At 40.7% G+C, this 24,231-nt stretch overlaps 1 protein-coding gene across 2 annotated transcripts in view; it reads left to right on the forward strand.

Annotated features, from left to right (window-relative positions):
- The first annotated feature begins 15 nt into the window (after nucleotides 1-15).
- ASB7 (ankyrin repeat and SOCS box containing 7) overlaps nucleotides 16-24,231 on the forward strand; it is a 33,424-nt gene continuing 9,208 nt past the window's right edge. The window contains exons 1-6 of one of the 2 annotated variants that reach the window (XM_016154912.2): nucleotides 16-514; nucleotides 684-778; nucleotides 5,677-5,798; nucleotides 7,663-7,784; nucleotides 9,706-9,967; nucleotides 21,764-22,369. In XM_016154912.2, the coding sequence (XP_016010398.1) occupies nucleotides 9,757-9,967; nucleotides 21,764-22,369 (817 nt within the window). In that variant the 5' untranslated portion in view covers nucleotides 16-514; nucleotides 684-778; nucleotides 5,677-5,798; nucleotides 7,663-7,784; nucleotides 9,706-9,756. The remainder of the gene's footprint in view (nucleotides 515-683; nucleotides 779-5,676; nucleotides 5,799-7,662; nucleotides 7,785-9,705; nucleotides 9,968-21,763; nucleotides 22,370-24,231) is intronic. The other variant, XM_016154913.2, reaches the window with a different exon arrangement.

Consider the following 24,231-nt stretch of genomic DNA (forward strand, 5'->3'; position numbering starts at 1 on the left):
GGGCTCAGGCTCCAGTGCGGCCGCTGATTGGCTGCTGAGGGCTTGGTCCCATCCCAGTGACCCCAAAGTGCTGAGGGAGGGGGCGGGGGTGGCCCAGTGCAAAGTGCATCCCGAAAGCCCCCTACCTGGAACCCCCGCGGCTGGCACTTCGGACCCCGTACGACCCGGCACCTCGCTGCCCCGAGACCTCCCGTGTCCCCCCCGGTGCTGGGAGCCTCCGGCCCGGAGCGCGGCAGCCCCCTGCTCCGAGCCCTCAGACCCGGACGGCCCCCCCACCCCCCCGCTCCGAGCCGGGACTTCCTCCCTGCACCCCTGCCCCGAGGCTGCCCGGCGGCCAGCACCGACGCCCGCGTCTGCTCGGCCGTCTGGATGCTCGCCGGGCTGGGGCCGTGAGGCAGCGAGGAGGCTCGGGAACACCCGTGGCCGGCCCTGCCCGGGGCGCTTCTTCAATGGAGAAGTTGGTGAGTGTGGAGGAGGCAGAAAGGAGGACGAGAAGCCGCAGCTGAGGAGACAGGTAAAGTCAGTTACCTTCCCTGAGGGAAAGGGGGGCTGGCTGGGAGGGACGAGGATCACCGCTGCTTCCTGCCTGCCTTCACCCCTCTCTCCCTTTGCTCCCCCTTCCTCAGAGCCCCCTCCTCCTCGCCCCAGGGGCACTGCACCCCTCACTGGTTTCTCATTTCCAGCTTTGAGGTGGCTACTGGAGTCTAGAAGGAGCAAGGGGCCTGCCCCCCCCCAAGCAGAGACGGAGCAGAGCGCCTCTGACCAGCATCCTCGAAAGGTACTAGCCGGCCCTCCCCTCCCCCACTGTTTATTCTCGGCCCCTACCTCATTAAGCGGGGCTCTATTTTCAGGTGGTTACCTGGGAATGCACCCCTTTCCTGGCCCCCAGTTTCCCAGCAAAAACAAAAACACCTCCCTTGCCCTGATCCTTAACACTTTAATAACTCTACACCCCCCCCCCAACGTATTTTCTTCCTTTCTCTCTGTATAGTGTTTCCGTGTTTTGCATTAGCTTTTGGTGCAGTGTACCTTTTACCCTGCTCTGAGACTTTGAGACTTTTTTGTAGCCCCCCCTCCCACTCCCACTACTCACAGGGGACTTCCTCAATTCTTTGCTAATTGCTTGTTAATTCCAAATGACTCTGCTTTTTAATTAAACCAGTTTTCTGTTTTCCCCTTTTAACTTCCTGTCACCTTTCCTCTACCTCCATCAAACAATCTTTTCAGTTGCTGAACTGACCAGGGTTTGGGAAAGGAAGGTACAGTAATGGCTTGAAAATAATATGACTTTACTTCTAGTGAAAAGTGAATCTGTGTACCTTAATAATATGAATCATATCAAAGCAATATTCTCCTCTGAAGTACTTATTTGTAATTAACTCATCAGACTTTTGTGTGTTTTTGTGTGACAGATGTGGATATAAAAAGATAAATAATATTTGTTACACCTCAGATTATTTAAAATTTATAAAACTTTACATAATCTCTTGTTAATCAAGAATTTAAAAATAAAGGAATGTTTTGGTGTGTTTAGAATCTAGGGCTTACTCTTTGCACTCTTCATAAATAAGATTTCTTGTTTGGAAACCCTTACAGAAGATTTGTTAGATTGAAATTTAAGCATTTAATTCAGGTGATCACATTTGTGCCACTATATTTTGTTACTGACTCTGAAAATGCACGAAAGGTAAGTTTAGGACATTCATGTCATTCCTAAAGAGGGGATATGATCAGGGAAATTATATAAGAGTTAATTCGGAAATTAGCCACGTGAATGACTTTTCTAACATCCAATTACACGAGTATAAAGTGACTTGTTAATCTCAGAGTTATTTTAATGTCTCAGATTGTTTAGGGAATTTCAGGTACAAGGAAGTACTTAAAATAGTTGTTGGGAAATCTTTGATTTACTCTGTTCCTCTGAACTTTCTGCCTTCCGCAAAAAGAAATTAATGTCTTCCATGATTCTTCTCATTGTCAAGACATAGCTAAAGATACTTTTAAGAGGCTCTGGGGGTTTGCATATTCTTGAGACCTGAAACCGGATACCAAAGGTATAGTGTGGGCTACTCAGTGGGATTTAGAATCAGTTTCTTCTGTTCCGTGGTGAATTTTAGGGCAAACTTTTAAGTGTATATAGGGTCCACTTCACGTCATTAAAAGCTAGGTAGAAGTCTGTAAAATTAAAGACAATTTTCATTATTTAAGTATGTGAATCACCAGGGAGATGCCTGATGATTAGGACTTTGAAAAGATGCTAAAATATTTGAAGTATGCTTTTAAAGTAAATATGTGTTTTTTATTCAGGCCTTTCCAGTTAAATACTTTTCCTGCTTTAGATTTACCTCTACTCATATTTTCGTTTCTGAGAGGTATTATCACCTGAGATGATAAGGGAGTGGGTCTGTGGCGAGTCAAGTATATAAAGAGATATAAAGAGATAAACTTTTCCCCAGCCAGTATATTCTCATTGCTTAAATGATATCTCATTGATCCTCTCAGCTTTCGATGTTTTTCTAAGATGAAGGACCGGATATAAATTGTCAGCATCTGTTTCTAATATTAGCATGATTAAGAGGAGTTGGGCTAGGTTATGCTAAACACTTAAAATATTTAATTTGGCTACTTATTTACCACCATGGCCAGTTGGGTGTTTTATATTTTTCAACCTGGTAGTTAACTTTATGTTGATTCTAGTGCCAGTCACATAGTTTAGAAAGCCAAAAAATAAAAATAAAAATCAAGATGCTTGATTTATTTGATAGCCAAATATAGATTTATAATTACACAGGGAAAATAACTGATTTTAATTGGAGATATCCGGTGATCCACCTTGAGCATGCTATGGCCAATAAGTTATTTTCTATGATATTACTATTAGTTATATTAGTTATAGTTTCTAATATAGTCAACAGTATAAAATAACTAATATAATAGTTATAGAGATATTATAACTCAACACAATAGCGATATTATAACAGTCAATAGTTGTGATGCCGTTCACAATTATTGACTTATAATATCGCTATTGTATTGAGTTATAATATCTATTTTGTTTATAATTAACTTTGGCAACACAGAAGTACATACTATTCCTAAAAAGTCCGAAAGTCAGATAAAGTTGATACCTGACTTGCAGCCTTTCCTTTCATTCTCAACTGAAGGCGTTCCCTGAGTAGTCTGATCGTCTCCTTTCTTGTTTATTTTCTGGGCACTTACATGATGCTAAGGTGATAATGCCAGACGTGGATTAATAAGATAATATTGACAGGACCTCGTCATGTATAACACTTGCGATGTAAACTTCCACTTGGGTCTGCATAAGTGAATTATAATATCTCCTCTATTGCCTTTCCTGCGTTTCATGAAAATGATTGGGTTTTTTTTGCCAGAACTTCTGAGAGTTATAAACTGTTCGTGATAATAAATCCTTACATTCCATAGAGGCCTGATAATTGGGAGGAAATAGAAATACTCTTACTCGTTTGAGGACATAAACTGTGCTGACCAGGTTGGGTGTTACTAAAATAACACCTTTGTTTTATTTTGGGTTCCAGACTCTCAATCATGTAAGTTAAACTCATAGACATTTCTGGTGTGTTGCTCTGTGGGCCCTGTAGTGTTTTCTGCATCCATCCTCCCTTTTAGGCCTTGCAAGCCGTTGGTAGGTTTTTTTCCTCAATTTTTTCTCAGATCCGATATCCTTGGAGTTGCTGATATTAGTTCCTTGCCAGCCTGTATCTCTATTTACTCTGCAAAGAAACGCTTATTTCTTTTTTTGAGTAGCAAGCTGTTATCTTGTTTCTAGCTGGTGTGAGATCTGAAAGCACAGTTCTAGTTTGTATCACTTAAAAAAATGTGTGGACTTTTCAGTGAAAATAACATGCAGAAAGCCATTAATGACTAATTTATGCCAGAGGAAATTGGGGACGTGTGGGCAAATTTGGTGAAAGGTAATTTTAGACAGGTGTTAAATATATTTCGTTTTATACTTATGTTATTCACTCTATACTGTGGATATAGACTTCTCTTCATTATGTGAAGCAAGAAGTTTTGGTTTTAACTGAAGTTTATTTGGCCTCTATATGGAAATTAGATGGTAACATTTAATTCCTAAATTTATAGTTTCTAATATGGTCAACAGTATAAAAGGTTGGAGGCCTAGGTTATATTTTGACCCTGTGTAGAATAGAAAAGATGAATTCATAAAATTTAAACACATTTAACATTGGGCAATAAAATCTCGTATAAAAATGGTACATTGGGAAAGTTGCCCATTTTAATATATAATCCTGAAGTCTTCTCTGTTAGTATGTTTTTTTTCTATTTTCTGTCTTGTGAAAACTGGAATGGAATTTTTAAAGTTTTACCCTCAGAGTTTTAGTCATTCTGAGTCATTATTAATTTAAAAACAGCTTACACTATACATACATTTATTTAGAAACTCACTTCCTTCGCCATATTCTTTTATAAGAGACTTCCATTAACGATCAGATTTTTAAACTTGCCCTCTTTCAGGGGAAGTGGACTTTTTTCCATTCTCATTTCTAAACTTCCTCTGTGGTTTTTAATAGGCAACTTTACCACTAAGTACAGTATTTACTTTTGAAGTTCAATAATCTTTATTTTTCCTTTACTCATACATACCTGGATAGCTATGCCCTATTTAAACTGCAAACTCTCATAAAATAGCACCAGCTTAAAATCAATTGTCTGATGCTTTTTATTCTTAGGATATTCGGTGATAAGTCATTGTCCTTTATAATTTAAGGGATGCAGCTGACAGGGCTCCTGTGTGCATCATTTTTTTTCTTGTGAAGTTTGATGCATGCATAGTGCTTTTTGCTTTAAATTTGTGGTTATTATTTATAGCGCTGGGCATTGTCAGAAAAGCAACGTGATCTAACGTTCTAGGATTATTTGATTCATTTTAAGTCTGCAGAACTCCCTAGCAGAGTTCTACCCAGGGGCAATACCAGTGGCCAAGGCTTGGTAACGTGTCAAGCACATGTCAGGCGCTCAGTAGATCGTCATCTGTCTGATTGCAGTAGCCGATACGGGATTATCACAAGTTACTATTGCCCATCTTTCTTACTGGGGAAAATAATGTACTCACTTCATCTTTTAACACAAAGCCCTTTCTCGATATTATTAATAAGTTAATGACTATTTCTTCTTCTCCTCAGTCACCCCTCACACGCCCTCATGTCCACCACCCCCCGCTGTCTCTGTGAGATGGCGATGGGTAGTTGGAAGACAGCAACAAAAAGGATTCTTAAAGGTTTGAAGCCATGGAAGGTCACCTCCCCTTCTCTTGGGAGATGGGGCGTTGGGGACAGACTTAGCAATAAGGCATCCAGGGATGTTCAGTCTTGAAGAGTAGAAGTCGTTCTCATCTGGTTCGTTTGTGGAAACGCCGAAGGCTCATCATTGGAGACATTGTATTGTATTTTTTAAACATTTTTTTTTTATTTTAGTATAGTTTTAGGTTTACAGAAAAATTGCAAAGATAGTACAGAATTCCCACACACTCCATACCCAGTTACCCCCATCTTACGTTAATAGGTACATTTGTCACAGTTAATGAACCAATCAGGAACATTATCATGAACTAAAATCCCTATGTCTTCAGATTTTCTTAGCTTTTTTTTACTTAATATCCTTTTTCTGTTCCAGGATCCCATGCGGGAGACAACATCACATGAGATCATCTTGTCTCCTTAGGCTCTTCTTGGCTGTGACAGTTTCTAGACTTCCTTATTTCTGACGACCTTGGCTGTTTAAGGAGTACTTATCAGGTATTTTGTCCAATGTTACTCAATTGCAATTTGTCCGACATTCTTACGATTAGACAGCTTCTGTCATATCAAACTAGCTGCGTAACTTGGCACCGCTGATCTTAGCCATACAGTCACGGGCCTGAGGCAGTGTTTTTCAGATGTCTCACTATACAGGAGTGGGAGTTATGCTCCACTTTCTCGAAAGGGAAGATTCTAAACAAATTATTTGGAATTCTGCACAGATTTGCCACCCCCCACCCTTTATTAAGTCATTCAATCAGTTATTTGGTCTCTACTTTGGGTTAGAATCTAGTGGTACTTTCTCTTGTTCAGATTGTTCCATTTTGGCTAGTGAGAGCTCTCAGTTGGCTCCTCTGTCCCTTTGACATAACCCCTATAATTACGTTTTTCTCCGAGCACTTCCTTCCTTTTCGGCACTGTAAGATGCTCCAGGGTCACTTTGCATGTCTCCTGCCCCAGTGTTAGAATCGGCCGTTCGCGTGAGGATAGTACTGCATCTTTTTACAGCTTGCCTTGTAGGAGTCGTTCTGATCTTGGCTGATTCATTTATTTAGAAATAACAGGCGCAGTTTTAAATCAAATATTATTCCCCAGTACTTGCCGGCATAGTCTTTGACCTTCTTTGAAGAAGTTTAACAAGGAAAAATAAGGTGTGGAAGGAGGAAAGGACCAAAGTGGACTAGACGAATTTGGATTGGTTGAAAGTTCTGGCGGGCCGCCAGCAGCACCTGTTACTGCCACTTTTATCCATAGCACATCAGGTCGCCAGGTGGTCCAACCTTTTCTTGTTTAAGTGACAGAGGGCTTTGGCACACCCACCCCACCAGGATGGGGTAGCAGTTCTCCCAAAGGGTAATTCCTAGAGTAATTCGGGCAGAGTGTGTGGAAGTCACCTTGAATGTGTCTTAGTGGAATTCACAGACTTGGGATGTAATCGATGTGGAAAAAGACCCCTTTTCTTTAACCTCTAGAGTGAATTTTTTCATAATTCAAATGGGGAAGCAGCAAGGCCTGTTAATCTTTTACCTGGTTTGGCTTGTGAGTAAAGGAATTACGACTTCAAAATGATTGACATGATGCTTTTTGGACAGAGGAAGAACTAGCATTTAAAGATATAATCTCCTTTTAGTTGCCATAGATTCCGTTTTGGCTCTGGGCACCCACTGTATTGGATGCACACACATTCTCATTTTAGTCCTGTTTAGAAAAATCAAGTGACTAACGGTGTCAGTTAAAAAGTAATTCAAGTGAAGGGGAGGGGGATGGGTGCGAGGGGGAGGGGATGAAGAGGTACAGATTGGTAGTTACAAAATAGTCATAGGGATGGAGAATATAGCATGGAGAATATAGTAGTACCGTAATAACTATGTGTAGTGTCAGGCGGGTACCGGATTTATCGAGGTGATCATCAGTTATAAAAATGTCTAATCACCGTGCTGTGCACCTGAAGCTGATATGGTCTGTGCCAACTATAATTGAAAAAAATAAAAATGTAATAGTAATTTAAAAATAAGTAATTCAAATGAAGCAAGTCTGAAAATATATTCTGAATTGAGCAAAAAGAACTTGGCTTCGCATCCAAATTCCAAATGTGTGAGTTATTATTTTCTGTGTTCTCGTTCAAAACCAGCCTTTTTAGAAAAAAAAAAAAATTCCTGAAAATAAATCATTTTATACCACCTTGGAGAGGAATATAGGTATGAAGATCATTTTCTTTACGACTTAATCTGAGTTCTTTATCCATTATGTAACTTTGTTGTAATGCGCTGAAATTTAAGCTCATCAGAAGGTAGACTACGCAGACAGCTATGACTTTTTTGTTTAGGAGTTTTCCCACAGTTGTTCTTTCATTTGTTTTTAGGTTAAGGAAGCCGATTTGCGCCGTGCTCTGGACACACTCTGCGTCCCCTCCCCATAATGCTGTATGTGCACAATGGTTATTAGGCAGCCCACCTATCAGGAGAAGGGCCATTCTTCTGCAAGGTAAGTGACCGAGGGTCATCAGTCATCTGTGCTGCCCTCCTTCAACTCAGCTCCTGTATACTAAACGTAGCACTTGCCAAAAGAAAATCTAGGCTTTTTTTTTTTTAATATTGTTTGAACCCTTTCCTTCCCTAGCAGGCCTTATTTAAGTGGCAAGTTAATCATCCCATTTATTTAAAAAAAAAAAAAATCTGTTAAAGATAATCATTTTGAGCATATAGTAGTAATTTCCCTTAATTCTTTCTAGTGGTCTTCAGCATCTCTTAAAACGCTAACAATAAGTGAAAACCTATTCCAAAAACAGTTTTCAGTTTTCCAGTTTCTAAAACGAGACTTAATTTTGGTATCAGTTGAAAAAAGTAATTAAGTGAAGAGAGATGAGGGGAAATAATATTTACTAAGAAAACAATTTTTCAGGAAATTTCTCATTTCCCAATTTTTCCTGAGGAAATAGCTCTTCGTAGCAGTAGCCTGATATTTTTAAAAGACGTCACTTAGTCAGACTTCTGAGTTTGTAGTAACGATTTTCTGTGTACAGCACATGGAATATTTGGTTACGCTCAGACTGTGATGACGTGACCTAAGCCAGGCTTAACTTTACCTTCGTACAAGCTATCATGAGAGGTTTTACCAGGTAAATTGTTATTGGTAACAAGATTATCCCAAGATATCTAACCTACACGTGAGACCAGACTGTCTTTAAAGGACTTTATTACATAATTTTTTTTTATTATCAGAAATGGAAGCCTACCAATTAGGAGATGTGTCTAACATATTCCTTAAAATCAGCCCAGATAGAATGGCTTCCTAGAAGAATGTTAGTTTCTGTACGTCTTTAAAAACTTACTAATATTTTTGTACACAAGCATATAAGATGCGGCTTTCCATCAGTTTAATTTGGGCTTTTCCTATTTGTATAAAGACGATCTCATTATATATTGAGTCCGAGTACAGACACTTGTGACCTATTAGTGTGGGAATTGTTTTCCTTTAAAATAATTTTTTTTTCATGTGGTTCATCCACAGGTTGTTTAGATTCTCACAACTTTTAAATATTTTATATCGTCTGGATACTTCGATATTTATACAGTAAAACTTACAGAAAGTGAAATTGGAAAATGTAAAAGAGATGGGGTAAAAAAAGTATAGTAAATCTTATATCCAAATACACAAAGTGAGGAGGCTAGAAAAACTGACTAACTAACTAAATAAATAAATAAATAAACAAAAAAAAAAAACAAAAATAAAGGAAAGCCCACGTAATCTACACATATTACTCTAATTTACTTCGCCCTCCTTTTCCTGCTACCCCCAACCTATCATCTTTTGGGGCTAAAATAAAACTCTGTTGAAACACTTTAGGAAACCAGCCGAAAGGTTTTACGCTTTTGTTTAACTGCTTCTCATAATTAAAGACCTTTAGTCTTCACACTTTATGAATTGTCCATTTGATACTCTGCATTCACTCACTGATCTGCGACAGACGCCTTGAATGGTTTATAACAAATCTCCATGTGTGTCAGGTAAATCGGAACGAAGAGGAGGAGGAGTACTCGTCTGACTCCTCTCTCTGCCCCCTGTTTTCTAACTGCTCAGCATCACCTTCCGTTTTACCCAAAATAGTGCTGTTAACGTTCATGGGATGTTCGCTTTGCGTTTTCAAAAGCCTGCAGAAGGAATCTCCTGTCTCAGCCGTTTAGGACTTTACACTTGGCTTTCATCCTGAAATGTTTACCATCTGAGGGCAGTGACTAAAAGTTTTGCTCCTGACAGCTACATGTTAATTAGTCGTAGTAATAGTAATTGAACTGCCATTACTCATAGTCACGTGATTTAGCAGTGGAAAAGTCTGTAATTTTTAATGGGCGCACTTTTGGGAGCCAAGTATCCTAAATGTCATGTGTTCTGCCTGCCCTTAAAGGCTGATCCCTGTGACCTAATGAATCCTTTGTAAAAAGCGGACTCAGCTAGGATGTTACACCACCATTGTCGAAGGAACCCTGAGCTCCAGGAAGAGTTGCAGATCCAGGCTGCAGTGGCCGCCGGCGATGTCCACACGGTACGGAAGATGCTGGAACAAGGCTATTCTCCAAACGGCCGGGATGCGAACGGCTGGACCCTGCTCCATTTCTCCGCAGCGAGAGGAAAGGAAAGGTGTGTTCGAGTATTTCTAGAACACGGAGGTGAGTTTTCTAGAAGCAAATCTCTTGTTTTCCCTCGGAGAAACTTAAAATGAAATTACATTCAGTTCAGAATACATGTACACGCCTGTATATAGATTTTAGTTTTTCTCCTTTATTAATACTCTTCTTACTTTTACTCTCCCGTGCGGAGGTTTGTCAAAATAATGCCAGATTCTGTTTAAAAACAGGTTGTTTAAGAGATCAGTTTGGTGAACGTGCTTTCTCCCCCCCGTACCTGTGGTTTATGTGCAGTCAGGTTTTTCTAGGTTATTTCAGCCTTCCTCAGGCTGTCCAGTTGCTCCTGACTCAGAAGCAGAAGTGGCTGTGGTCCCTTAGTTGGAGAATTGCATTGTTTCCCCGCTGATAATTGCTCAAGCAGACAGACCTAGCACAGTCCCTTTAAATAGAATGTCCTTGATGATACCCTATCTTTTGAATTCACCTTCTTTTAAAATATTTTGGACGCTTTCTTTTATTACCATTTTAGAGCACTTGCTTTTTCCGAATTGTACATAATTTCTCGGTATTCTATATGCAGACTGGTTGTCTGAGGTCTAATCTTGGATAGCTACATGCAGCTGGAAACTACATTTGACATTTTATGTTTTTGCATCAAAAACTATTTCCATGATGCCCATGATTAATAATAACTAATAATTGTCCTAAAATCATACATGTTTTTTCCCAGTTGAATTTCTACGTACTTTGTTTTCCTAAAGGTGGACTCCGTATTTTATCATTTGTGCCCGTATTATCTTCGTATGTTATGGCATAAAGCAGCCTGGTTGGGACTCGGGTTCCACATGTGCCATTCAAGGCCCGAATTGCTCATGAATAGCATTTCTTTTTCATTTCCGATGTGTGCTTTCTTAACAAAACTAGTCAAATTTGCAAACTTCCTTGATGTACAGAAAGCGTTCAGAGTGCTACAGATCTCTTGGTCACGTGATTTGTGTGACAGGAGGAGGATGGAGGCCGTGAGCTTGGACTGGAAGCAGGACAGTGCCAGCCCGCAGACTGGCTGTCGTCACTCGTCCCAGGGGCCCTGAAATAGGACCGATAATCCCGAAGTGGCTGACCGTTGGCGGGACTCAGCCATTCCCCCGCCTGTGCCTTCTCTCTCCCTCTCCTCCATCCCTTCCTGCCTCTGGCTCATACCTCATTTCACCCTAAAACTTGAAAACCCCAGTTCTGCAGTTAATGAAGAGGATAGGTAAGAGGAATGCTGGGAGAAAGGTCTGAAAAAAACTAAAAGGCGGGTGTAGCATCAGAACACTGAAAATTCTGGAAGTGCTCAGTACAGACCAAGGTCAGAGCTCACATTTTTTTATTCCATTTATTCCTATTTCTGCTTCTACCAGCCTCGCTTTTAAAAAATTAATTTTAAAAAGTCTGATCACTCAAGTAATATGAATCTGTCTCCTTAAAACAAATAAAATGAAATTTCAAAGAAAGTACGAATAAAGCTAATGTCCCCTTTGGCCAACTCCTAATCCTTGTGGCCTGCTTGCGCCCAGGAATGACCATGGGGGTGAGTGTAGCTTGGTGCTTATCCTTCTAGACTGTTTCCCAATATTGTTACCTGTACTCATAGAAAATATGTCAGAGCACATTGTGTGTGCTTTCAGAACATAAATTATTTGATATACTGACTGTATTCTGCAGTCGTTGGTTTTGGCTCAGCTATAGAACTTAAGATGTTTTAAATATCAGGGGTTGGCAAATTTTTCCTGTAAAAGTCCAGATATTTAAAAAATGAGGCTTCGCGAGCCCTACTGTCTGTTCCGACTACCCCACTCTGCTGTTTTAGAGCGAAAGCAGCACAGACAAGGTGTAAATAAATGAATGTGGCTCTGTGCCAATAAAACTTTATTTGCATAAAGCGATCATGGGCCACAGTTGACTTGTGGGCCACACTTTGCTAAACCCTGTTCCTTTTTTCTGCATATATTTGTGTTTATAGAGATTCCAGTATCATTTAGGTAAATGTGAAATTGCGCCTGACCACCTCATATCGTACAGCAGAATCAGTTCTGCATAGTTTAAAGACCTAAACGCCACAAAACTTTTTGAAAGAAAATACAGGCAAATAACGACCCTGTGTTATGACATACAAGGAACAGAACGCACAAGCCATAAGGCAAAAGAAAAAAAATCCATTCACAGGTACAATTTCATATTTTTTCCCATAAAGGAAGCTCAGGTCATTCCTTCTGTCCTCATGGCTCTGACTTCCCGGCTCAGATCCAAAATTTTCATATCCGTGTGATGCTCCTGGCTCAGTCTAGACAGCAGTAGTTATTTTCCAGTGGTAGATCCCCAGGTCCGTATAACATGGTCGTAATTACTGTTTCTCTGTCTATATAAATATATGTGTGTGTGTGTGTGTGTGTGTTTATATATATATTTACATTTTGATGCCTGATGGGGCAAATCTCCTCAATCTTTGCATTCTTTAAGGATGTTTTAGCCCGCTACACGTCCATATAAAATTTTAAAACCACAAAATTGAATATTTTGGAGAAGCTCACTGTGTGTTCTTGCTGTGCACCTTTCACTTGCTCTTGTTACCTTGTAGAGTGATCGACGCTGGGCGTTTTTGTCCTGGACGTCGTGTGTCAGTTTGGAGACGGTACTAGGCGAGCAAATCTCCCCCTCCCCTGCCCCTCCCTGGCCCCCGTGAGTCTTCGCTGTGTTCAGTATTATGTAGTCTGGCCTGGCTTCTGACCTCTAGGCCAGGGTAACCGGCTGCCAGTTCAGCCTCTCCATGCTCACGGCTCACGGCACAACCCTAAAAGAGCCCCACACCTCTGACGGCTATGCCAGAAACGAGGAACCGTCCTAGACTCTTCCCTCCTCACCACCAGCACCATCAGTCGCTAAGCCTTGTGGATTCTGCCTCCTACTTAGTTGTCTGATCTTTTCACTTCTTTTCGTTGGAGGCAGTGCCCCAGCTCTGGGCAAGGAAGCCTCAGTTCTCTCCAGGACTGTTATGAGGGTGCCCTCCTTCCCTGCTTCCGGTCCCCCCTCCCCCACCCCGGCCATTCTCTAAATAGTGTGATCTGTTCAAAATGAAAACTAAAATATTTCCTTCTAAAAATCCACCAGTGGCTCCCCAGTTCTTGTAGAACAATGTTCAAAGTCTAACGGGATCCACGCAGCCCTGCAGTGTCCGACGACCCGCATCTTTCCAGCTTCATCTTTGCGCAGCAGCCCCTCTCCGTTCTCTCGGATCGCCGACTTCAGGGGCTGCCGTCTGGGGTGTGCCTGATCACTCTTTTGTCGCCCCACTGCTGCCCACCGTACCCAGCTCGGGCCTGCTTCTCCTTCAGCTCTCAGTCACTACTTTCTCAGTCACATCCCTCCGTTATATGTTGTTCTCTGTATCTTTTTAGTGTTTGACCCATCACAAGTATATGAGTTATCTTTGTAGTGTTCTGTTTAATGTCTATATTTCCAGTTACTCTGAAGCTTCTTCAAGGTAGACCCATATCTGTTTTTGTTACAAATAATAGGAGAAATAAACACCAGCGATATCTAAGATAATTGTTCCCCAGCATTAAAGAGACAAGACCAATTCTTTTATTAAAAAATAGGGATTAAAAATTAACTAGCATTAAGGTAGGATTCAAAAATACCTGAATTCATTATACCTGCTCTTTTCCAAAAAAACTACAGTTTAAGAGTTTATAGGCTTCCAGTCAGATCGGCCCCATTCTGTTAATAAGATTATTTTGTGATGGACATTAAGGTGAAATGAACTCAAAAATTCAAATGTGGGAAAGTACGCAATAACCCACAAGAAATAGGGCATAGGCACTCAACACCCTCCCCACCCTGTGTATGAAAGATAATTCATATATCATCAGATGAGGTGGCCAGTGTTTATTCAGCAAATATTTATTGAGCACCTAATATGTGCCAGGCCAGGGAGAAACAGGAGACCTGTCAACAAGCTTTAGAATAATTTAGGCAAGAGATTCTAGTGGCTCAGTCTGGATAGCAGTGAATACCTTGAGAAATGGTAAGATTCTGGATATATTTTGAAAATGGAGCCAACAGGTTTTGCTGATAGATTGGCTATAAGGTGAAAGTGAAAGAAATCAAAAATAACTGAGGTTTCAGGCCTGAGGATCAGGAAGAAAACGGTTGCCATTTATTGTATGAGCAGAGGAGAGTTAGCCAAATGCAGTTTAATAAAACAGGACATAGATGTTTCATACAAACCACTAACCTGACAAGAAATGCTTTATCTTAGGTACGTATATTAAAGGATCAGATCTGAGCACAGACGTGGGCAGCGGCACTGTGAACCGTCAGTGAGTGACCACACAGGGCTCCGAGGCCGCCTGTCACTGTGCCGTGGTGAGAGATGGGTCTCCTCGGGGAGCAGCTGTGGGAAGCCATGCTTGCTGCCTCTTACGGGAGGAATCTAGGTTCATTGAGAAAAAGAGCAAGTTTGGCTTTCTCATTTAATCTAAGCCTGTGCTGTACGTGCGGCTGTTTACATTTAAATTAAATTAAAAAATCAGTTGGTGTCACAAGAGCCATGTTTCAAGTGCTCAATAGCCACATGTGACTAGTAGCTACCACATTAGACCCAAAATTAACACATGGGCCTGTGCAGATAAATGGGATTTTGCTTTGAAACATCCTGCTTCAAAATGATGAATACTTCCTGTTTTATAATGTCAAAAAAAATTAGTTTCTAAACACAAATGTGCTGCATATACTTGTACCTCATACAAATTCCGGTAATCTTTCTGATGTGCTGTTGGAGTTATGGGGAAGAGTCTCTATTATAAGAGAGGGAATTATAAGAAATCCATCATTATCATCATTATTTATCATCATCATTTATCATCATCATCACCATCATCATCATCTTCACTTGTCCATTTTGAATCTTTCTAAAAATACTAAGACCGTGCTGGACATCTCAAGAAAGTACCATTAAAAGACCCTGTGTTAGTGCACTTACTAACTTTAGGTTCAGCATTTATGCAGACTCACCTGGAGGACAGCTCTAGAAGTTCAGGCCACAAAGCCAGTTACTGGAGGGATCTGAGAAAGGCCTCAGCAGGAGGAAAATCCTCTTGATGAAACTCGTGAAAAAGAGAGAGATAATAGGTTCACCAAAGAAATCCGTAGCAGAGCAGTGAGAACTTATTTTGAGCTTTTCAAAAAAAGAAAGATTTTGGAAGCGATGATTCCCAAGTGTGATGGAACCGAGATATCGATTATGAGAACTTAGGAAAGCGCTATATGGAAGCAGTTTGGTTGTATGTATCAGGCTCCCAAAAGCGGGGGACCTTTTCACCCAATAAATCTACTCTTTATTCCAAGGAAACAGTCTTGAATGCAGGAATTTTTTTCCGCATGAAAATTTTACCCCTTATTATATATAATTTTTTAAATGGAGGCGTTCTCGGTGTTCAAATGTAGAAAAAAGATTAAATAATCAGAAAAGTTTACCCCTTATTATGTATAATTTTTAAAATGGAGGCATTCTGTGTTCAGATATAGAGAAAAGGTTAAATAATCAGACCATGATTACAATTATGTGTAATTTTTAAAAACGTATAGAAGAAATGCTGTAAGTATATCATCAGTGTTGACAGTGGTTACTAGGAAATGCTGTTTTTTGCCTTGCTTCTTTTCTAAGCTTTCAATTTTTCATTAATGAAAAAGAAACCTGGGGGAAATCCTGTTTGGAAACATTATACCGTCTGACTTTTTAGTTCTTTATGCTGTGGTCAATTATTAGCAGTTTTATTAGGTATTTAGATATTTTCCCCCCTATATCACTGTTGCTTTTTTTCCGTACATTAATACTTATAACACAATGTATAACTTCTTTATAACCTCGAAACCGTGCCTGTGTAACTTAGCTAAATGCATTTGGTGCTTTCCAAAACTTTGAAGAAGAATAATTATATGTATAATGCACCACGGTACAGTTTGCTATGGATATAGTTCGTTCGTGTATATACATACACATATGCTATATACTGGATATAATATATACATATACTAGGATACAGTTCTTATACACATACTTTGTAAAATCTGACTTTCCTGCTTTTAGGGTTTTGTAATGTCCAAAAGTATTTGAGCTTTAAACACACGTGGGAAGCACGTAAGAGTACCTGTATGAATCCTGGTAATATTTTGATCAGATTAGTGTATATATTCCAGTCTGCAGAGCAACCAGCAAAAAAAAACACAGCCATGCTTCATTTTATTGCGATTCACAGATGCTTTGGTTTTGTTTTGTTTTGTTTTACAAATTGGAGGTTCCTGGCAGCCCAGCGTCAAGCAAGTCTGTCGGTGCTGTTTTTCCAGCAGCTTGTGCTCACTTCTCACAATAGTTCAGACTTTTTCATCATTATATTTGTGATGTTTATCTGTGATCAGTGATCTTCGCTGTCACTGGGGCCAGACCTTCCACCTGCAAAAAGATTACAATTCGTGAAGGCTCACAATATGGTTAGCCTTTTTTAATAATAAAGTATTTTAAGATATACACGTTGTTTTAAAACATAACGCTACTGCACACTTACTAGGCTACAACATAATGTCAGCATAACTTTTATATGCAATAAGAAACCAAAAAAGTTGCGGCTCTCTTCATTGCATTATTTGCTTTTTTGCAATATCTTCGAGGTATGCCTGTAATGCAAAAAAGTATAGCTAAAAAGTCAATAGAGAAATTAAAATGGAATATGAAAAAAATGTCACTGGTAAAGTTACTTATGCAGGTCCATATTAAAAAAAAATTCATTTTCCGTTGCTGTGTAACAAATTACAAAAACATATGACATAATACAACACACATTTAGTATCTCACAAAAGATTAATGAAATTGATAAATCCGTAGCTAGACTGATGAAGAAAACAAGAGAAACGACACATAACCAATATCGAGTATGGAAAACTATTTTCATAATAGATTCTACAGACGTTAAAAGGAAAATGAGTGTAATGAACACCTTTATGCCATTTAGAAGAAACGGACAAATCCCTCAAAAGATGCAAATTGCCAGAACTTGCCCAAGAGAAAAACTGAACAATGTCATAGCCCTGTATCTCTATCTTAAGAAATTTAATTCGTAATTAAAACTCTCTACCAAGAAAACCAGAGGCACGGCTGGCTTCTCTGTTGAATTATTTCAAGTATTAAAAGAACAGACAATCGGCGCTACCCAGACTCTTCGAGGAGGTAGAAAGAGCATCACTTCCAGACCGTATGGTGCCTGTCGTGCCCCAGAAATGAAAACGACAGACCAGCATCCTTCCTAATAGGTACAAAAATGCTTGAGAAAAATACTAGGAAATCCAATCCACTATAGTCAAAGAACAATATTTCATCATGGCCAAGTTGTATTTACTCCAAGAACGCAAGGTTTGTGTAGCATCTGAAAATCAATCTGCTGAGTAATTCTCCACATTGCCAGAACAAAAGTAAACACCATTTCAGTAGATGCAGAAAACGCATGTGACAATGTAAAATAACTCATTCATCATAAAGATTCTCAGTAAACAAGAAGCAGAAGATAACTTCCAAAACATAAGGAAAGTTACCTGTGAAAAACTACAACTCTCATTATAGTGAATGGCGAACTACGGAATGCCTTCTGTCTATAGGATCAAGAACAAGGCAAGAGTGTATGTTCTTACTACTTTAATTCAACGTCCTGTTGTAGCTTATAGCTATTGGAATAAAGGAAGGACAACAAAGTCCTGTGGATTCGAAGGGAAGAAGTAAGCCTGTCTTATGTGCAAAGAACGTAATTATATACATAGAGAATTGTGAGACATATACAAAAAATGTACTTGAACTAAAATGAATTTAGCTGGATTTCAGAATGTACAGATCAATATACAAAAAAAAATCAATTTTATTTCTCTGTACCGGCAAATAACATTTGGAAATGGAAATTTCAAAGCCATTCATTATGAGAGCAACAGAATTTAAAATATATAATAATACTTTAATGAAAGGTATGTGTAAGGCCTCTACACTGAAAACTATAATACAGTCCTCAGGGAAATTAAGACCTAAATGTGGAATAAAAGAAAGAGATATTCCATGTTCATGGTTTGAAATTATTTAGATCATTTTGAGGAGATTTTCATTTTTAGAATTGGCGGAGTTAGAATTTCAGGATTTCAGCAGGTTTGTTTGAAGAAATTGACAAGCTGATTCTAAATGTATTGGCTGAAGCAGAATCAAAGAAGGTTGAGGACATGCCCTACCTGCTGTCAAAACTTACTGTAAAGCTACAGTAATCAAAAAAAAAGCTACAGTAATCAAGATTGTAGTGTATATCTGAGAATACAATATCGTATCTTAGTTATATTTTAATAAAAATCTGAAGAACAATCATCTGCTCTTGGCGTATGGATAGACTTTTTTTAGATCAGTGGAACAGAATAGAATACAGAAATAGACCCACAGTTTCATGGTAAATTGGTTTTCGACAGAGACACCAGGATAAATCATTGGGGGAAAAGCTAGTTTTTTCAACAAATTGTGCTGGAACAGGATTAAAAAAGGCTGAGGACTTACCCTACCTGCTCTCTACCTATTACTTATCTATCTGGGAAATAATAAACCTTGATCCAACGTCACACTGTACAGAAAAATCAACTAGCAATGGATCTAAATGTAAGTTAAAAGTATATAACTTCTGGAAGAAAACAAAATCTACGTGACATTAAGTTGGGCAAAGATTTCTTAAGTAGGACATAAAAAGCACAAACCATAAAAGAAAAAAATGATAATTGACTTCATCAGAATTAAAAATTTTTGGATAGCCACTTGAAAAACTGTTTGGTGATTTCCTAAGAAATTAATTGTGCATTTAGTATGCGACGCAGCAAGTCTCTCCTGGGTATTTTCCCAAGTGACCTGGAAACGTGTCCACATGTAGACTTGTATACAGATGTTCACACTAGCCTTATAGTAGCCTCAAACCAGAAATAACCCATTATCCATCTGCTCTTGAATAAATAATTGTATAGCCACGTTGTGGAATATTATTCAGCAAATAACAAAGAAATGACCTTTTGCTCAATATGGATGAATTTGAAAACATGCTGAATGAAATAAGCTAAACACAAAAGCCTACATACATACTGTATGATTATGTGAAATTCTAGAAAGGCAAAATTTTAGGGTTACCTGGGGCCCAGAGTGTGGGCAGGGACTTGCCTGTAAAGAGGCAGGAAGGAACTTCGTGAGATAATGGAACTATCACGTGACAGTATACAATTTGTCAGAGTTCACCAAACTTTACATTTAAAATAGGTAAATTTTATTGTGCCTCAGTAAAGCTGTTGGGGGAAAAAAACATGGATAGGGAACATTTGTTTGCTTTTACTTATATATACTTTCAAATTTTTCCATAGATTTAAGGGGGTTTCTTGAGCCTGCTCTATCTCGTTTAAAGAGTTCGCTCTTGGGGAAGAAAAGGTTGCCAAGGGGACAAAGTGATGAGATGGATGAGTCTGCCATCTTAGTGTTCGGAAGAAGTTTTTCTGATGAAGGGACATTTGATCAGACACAGAGGAAGTGAGTTTGGTTTAGTCATCGATTTTTTCCTACGTGCCTTGCACGTTTCTTACTGAATTTACGTCTAGGTGTTTTGTAGTTTCTGTTGCTGTTACAAATGAGATCTTTCTCTTATCTTACTGCTTTAGCTCTAATAATCCTTAAATTCCTGTTCGTTTGCATCTTCATTTGTCTTAGATCTCCCATCTGTTAATTCCTCAGTAACTGTACAGATTTTATGCGTTGTTACGGAAAACTGTTCTGTGCTGTTTCTAGCCTGTGCTCAGCTAATGCAGTTAATGGTTTTTACTTAGACTAAGCAAATCATGGTTCACGATTGTTTTTCCTGACCAAAATGTAAGTAAAACCGAAAAAAGACCTCAAGTGGAAAACCAAAGATGCAAGTGCAGTTTAATGTGGCATAATTTTAAATTCGCGTCAAGTAGAGCGAGAATAGGATGCGCGTAAGAGTGTCGGCTGGCTCGTCAAAAGGCGCCCCTGGTGGGTGAAAGTTGGAATAAAAGAAGAGTCTTAAGTGTCACTAACAGATTGAGAGAGAATGTCTGGAAGCAGATAATTGGTCAGGTATAGATCAGAAACGGACGATTTGGCAAGATTTACTGTTTCATTTAAGTAGAAGGGTTTTTTTTATTATTATTATTTCATGCCTATCTTGGTCACCTTTAGGTAAGTAAGATGTCAGAAACAGGATCTGTCAAAATGGAAACAGTAGCTCATGATCATGCTTTACCAGTAGATGGCAGCAAAATGCTTCTTTAAAATGCTCTTGCCTTTATTTTTTAAGTCACATAGTAAATAGATACTGTTTATTTTTCTCCTAGTGAAGACCAAGGCAGTTATGATACCTTTATTTCTTTAAATGGATGAAAACAATGCTGCTACTTTGTACTGTTTATATTGAATAATTTTAGAAATTCTGGTATAGCTTACCTAAAATGTTAACTTTTTACAGGTTTTGTGTTAGCCAGCTACTTCTTAACCGAAATTTTCATTCTCCATAATATTCCTATTTTACTTATAATTTTTTTGTCTCATGGATTTTTCTAAGAGACCCAGTGCGTATGTTTTAGAACTAAGTAACATTTTACTGAACAAGACACAAATGTTTACTCACACAACTTCGGAGACTTTTCCTTTGTTTGGAAAACAGGAATTTTTCTCTTTCATGAACCAACCAGAAATTAAGGGGGACTTTTGTAAGAAACAAGTTATTTTAATCTCATTTTGACTCGATTCTGAAGGGACTCGCTGGCCGCCTGGAAGTGGCTTACGTAACATGGAGGACCAGTTCTTGCTGCATCGGGCCAACTGCCCAGGAAGGCCAGGCGGCGGGAGCCACACAGAAGTGGCCCCGAGGTTCAGGGAATAGGCAGGGCAGATGACAGAAGTTTGTGACTCGAGGAATCACACAGCAGATCAATCACTGTATTTTTTTTCTCTCTCCCTCCCCCCGCCCCCCAGGAATCAATTTAGCAGAGGGTTTTGGAACCGTTTTAGAAAATAATATTTATACAGTGCTGAGGTTTCTTCCAGTTTTTCACACGATGTGCTGTTTAATTCTAACGGACTCCAAAATTCTTGTAAAACTTAAGAATTCAGAATAGACTTTTATCTTATGAAAACATGATTTATCCAGATCACTTAACATATATCGTACATGCTTTGGAATTTTTACAGACCACAGAGAAACTGGTTTTTTTTTTTAACCTAATACACCCTAAACAATGCCGTCTGCCAGACCACAGCACATCCGTAATGTAGAGCAGCAGATGTTGATACACATGCTTCTCTTTAAGACCAAGAAGAAGCACAAAAGAAAATAAAACAAAAACTTAAAACAGAAGAGAAACATGAAACAATACAGAGGTGGGTGAGTTTGAGTAGCCGAAAGCAGTTAATTCAATCAGCAAAGACCGGGACTGTGGTGGTCTAAACTTGGTGGGGTTTTTTTTGTTGTTGTTTTTTGGGGTTTTTTATGTCTTTTAAACACTCCGTGAGTTGATCTCACTCTCTTAACCAGGGTTGATAACTGTCGACTAAACTTGATTTTCCGTGAAAACGTGAACTTCAGCTGAGGAAGGAAGTACTCGGTGTTCATTACGACATTTAACCCTTTCGTGTTCGGTCTGAGAATTGCCTCCAACTGCGCCTCGCCACGTTACGAGTCCGCCGTCCCGTTTTCGAGTCCGCTAATGTTTTCCTTTTGGCTTTAACTGCAGCTGACCCCACCGTGAAGGACTTAATCGGAGGCTTCACCGCCCTTCATTACGCAGCCATGCACGGCCGGGCCCGGATCGCACGCCTGATGTTAGAGTCGGAGTACAGGGGCGACATCATTAACGCAAAAAGCAACGACGGCTGGACCCCCCTGCACGTGGCCGCTCACTACGGCAGGGACTCGTTCGTGCGGCTCCTCCTGGAGTTCAAGGCCGAGGTCGACCCGCTCAGCGACAAAGGCACGACGCCCCTGCAGCTCGCCATCATCCGGGAGAGGTCGAGCTGCGTGAAAATCCTCCTGGACCACAGCGCCAACATCGACATTCAGAACGGCTTCCTGCTGCGGTACGCCGTCATCAAGAGCAACCACTCTTACTGCCGGATGTTCCTTCAGAGGGGGGCCGACACGAACTTGGGGCGCTTGGAAGACGGACAGACTCCCTTACACTTGTCCGCCCTTAGGGATGACGTGCTCTGCGCACGGATGTTGTACAATTACGGAGCAGACACGAACACAAGGAACTACGAGGGCCAGACCCCGCTGGCCGTTTCTCTAAGCATTTCGGGAACCGGGCGACCGTGTCTGGATTTCTTACAGGAAGTCACAAGTACGTAATATCGTTATTACCGTTATTGCATTCTTCTCCAAACGCGCATCTTCTGGCGCGTGCAAGGTGTGTTCACAACTAAAACCAACCAGATAGTAATGGTTCCTATTAGCCCTTGCTTGGGTAAGTAAGACCGCGTTCATCCAAAATCGAAAGAACGCCCCACATAGTAAAATTTCATAAAAATTCAGTCGTGTCGGTAGAAGTGATAGGAATCGATGAGGGGAGAGAAGAAATGGAGAACAGGACAGAGAGGAGAACGTGTTGAGCGAACGAAGGTCCGTGTTAGAACGAGGCGGCCCCTGCTGGCCCTGAGCGTAGTTATTCCGGGAGGCCGTGGGCTCGACATTGAAGAATCGATCAGGACACGTGTCGACTGCCGGCGCCGCAGCTGCGGCAGTGCCCCGGTGCCTGTGTGTGAGTGCCAGGCGGTGTCCACGCGCGATTGTGGCATTTCCGCCTGATCACGGCGCGGGCCCACGTGAAATGGGGTGGCACTTACTCGCTTGGGTGTCCTAGCGAAGCGGGTTAAGAGTGCGAGAAATCGTTGGCAGAAGAGACTTGCCATCAGTGGAGAATTTCGTGCCAGGCCTGTGTGGCCCTGTGCCTGACCTGCGTGTGGGCGCGTGCTCCTCGACCCACCCGTGTAGCGGCGTGTGCCCTGTGTTTCTGGTGGGAGCGTTAGTTTGTGTGGATGCGGCCACCCGCTCCTGCTTGTCTTCCTTGTGACCAGCTCGGTACATATCCCAGAACCGAACATCCAACATAGACCTAAAGGCTATAAACAAAATGTTTGATCTTGCCCTCTGCCGCCCATCTTAATGAATTTCCTGTTCCTCACCTGGTTTTAACGTTAGGGAAGAAGACAGGCATTCTGGATACCAGGTACTTGATTTACTTATAAGTAATCCTCACTCCTCCTTGGAACTAAACCCGAGAGTGAAAAGTTTATGTTAGAAATGAAATGTAATCCGAATTTCGTGAATTCGTCAGGAAGAAAAGTTGACGTGATTCCCGCTAAGTGTATTCAGACCAAAGCATAAAGACAAACCAGGCTCTAAGCTCTTACCCATGCTGTCACCGAAGCTCTCCGTGCTGTCCCCTGCGGTAGCCACTAGCCCCACGTGGCTGTCGAGCACTTGCCGTACGGCTAATGCCACTGAGAGGCTGAGTTTCTATTTTATTTAATTGTCGTCACTGACATCGAAACAGACACACGTGCCTGGTGGCTCCCGTGTCCTGCAGTGCAGACTGGCCTGCCTCGGTGGGGGCGTTTTGCACTGTCTGGTAGGTGGCCCCTCGCAGGAAGCTTTGAGGCACACGGAGGGACCCCGAGATGGGGGTGTCGTGTGTGCTGTGTCCTCCCCAGCTTCCCAGACTCTTCATACCCAGGCCGCGTTTCAGGAGAAGATTGCAATAAAATGCTGATTGCAGTAGTTTTCCATCAGTCTCCGTTTGTAGACTGGTCGGGGTGGTGGTGTTATGGAAGATAAGATTACTCTTGAACTTGAGGTTAGGAGTCTGTTGTGGAAGAGAGCCTGCAAAGTATATCTTTTCCGTTTTAAATTCTGGGTATCTTATGTTGTTGTTTCAAGTTCTACCCTAGAGACACTTGATTAAGTTAGTGTGGCCGGGCTGCCTTCAGAAAGCCATGCTACACACGTAAACGCCTCGGCCCCTTTCATTAAATATTTTGCTCTGTGGTTAAACAGTGTAGATCACCCAAGCTCGAGCCCTAACTTTCCCACACGTTAGCCATGACCTTGGGCAGGCTACCTAACCACTCTGTGCCTCAGTGTCCTCATTGCAAAATTAGGATAATTACATCCATCTTAGAGGCTTAGCATGCGGATTAAATGTGT

Source organism: Rousettus aegyptiacus, unplaced genomic scaffold (assembly GCF_014176215.1).
Source record: "Rousettus aegyptiacus isolate mRouAeg1 unplaced genomic scaffold, mRouAeg1.p scaffold_m13_p_14, whole genome shotgun sequence".
NCBI classification, from domain to species: Eukaryota; Metazoa; Chordata; class Mammalia; order Chiroptera; family Pteropodidae; genus Rousettus; species Rousettus aegyptiacus.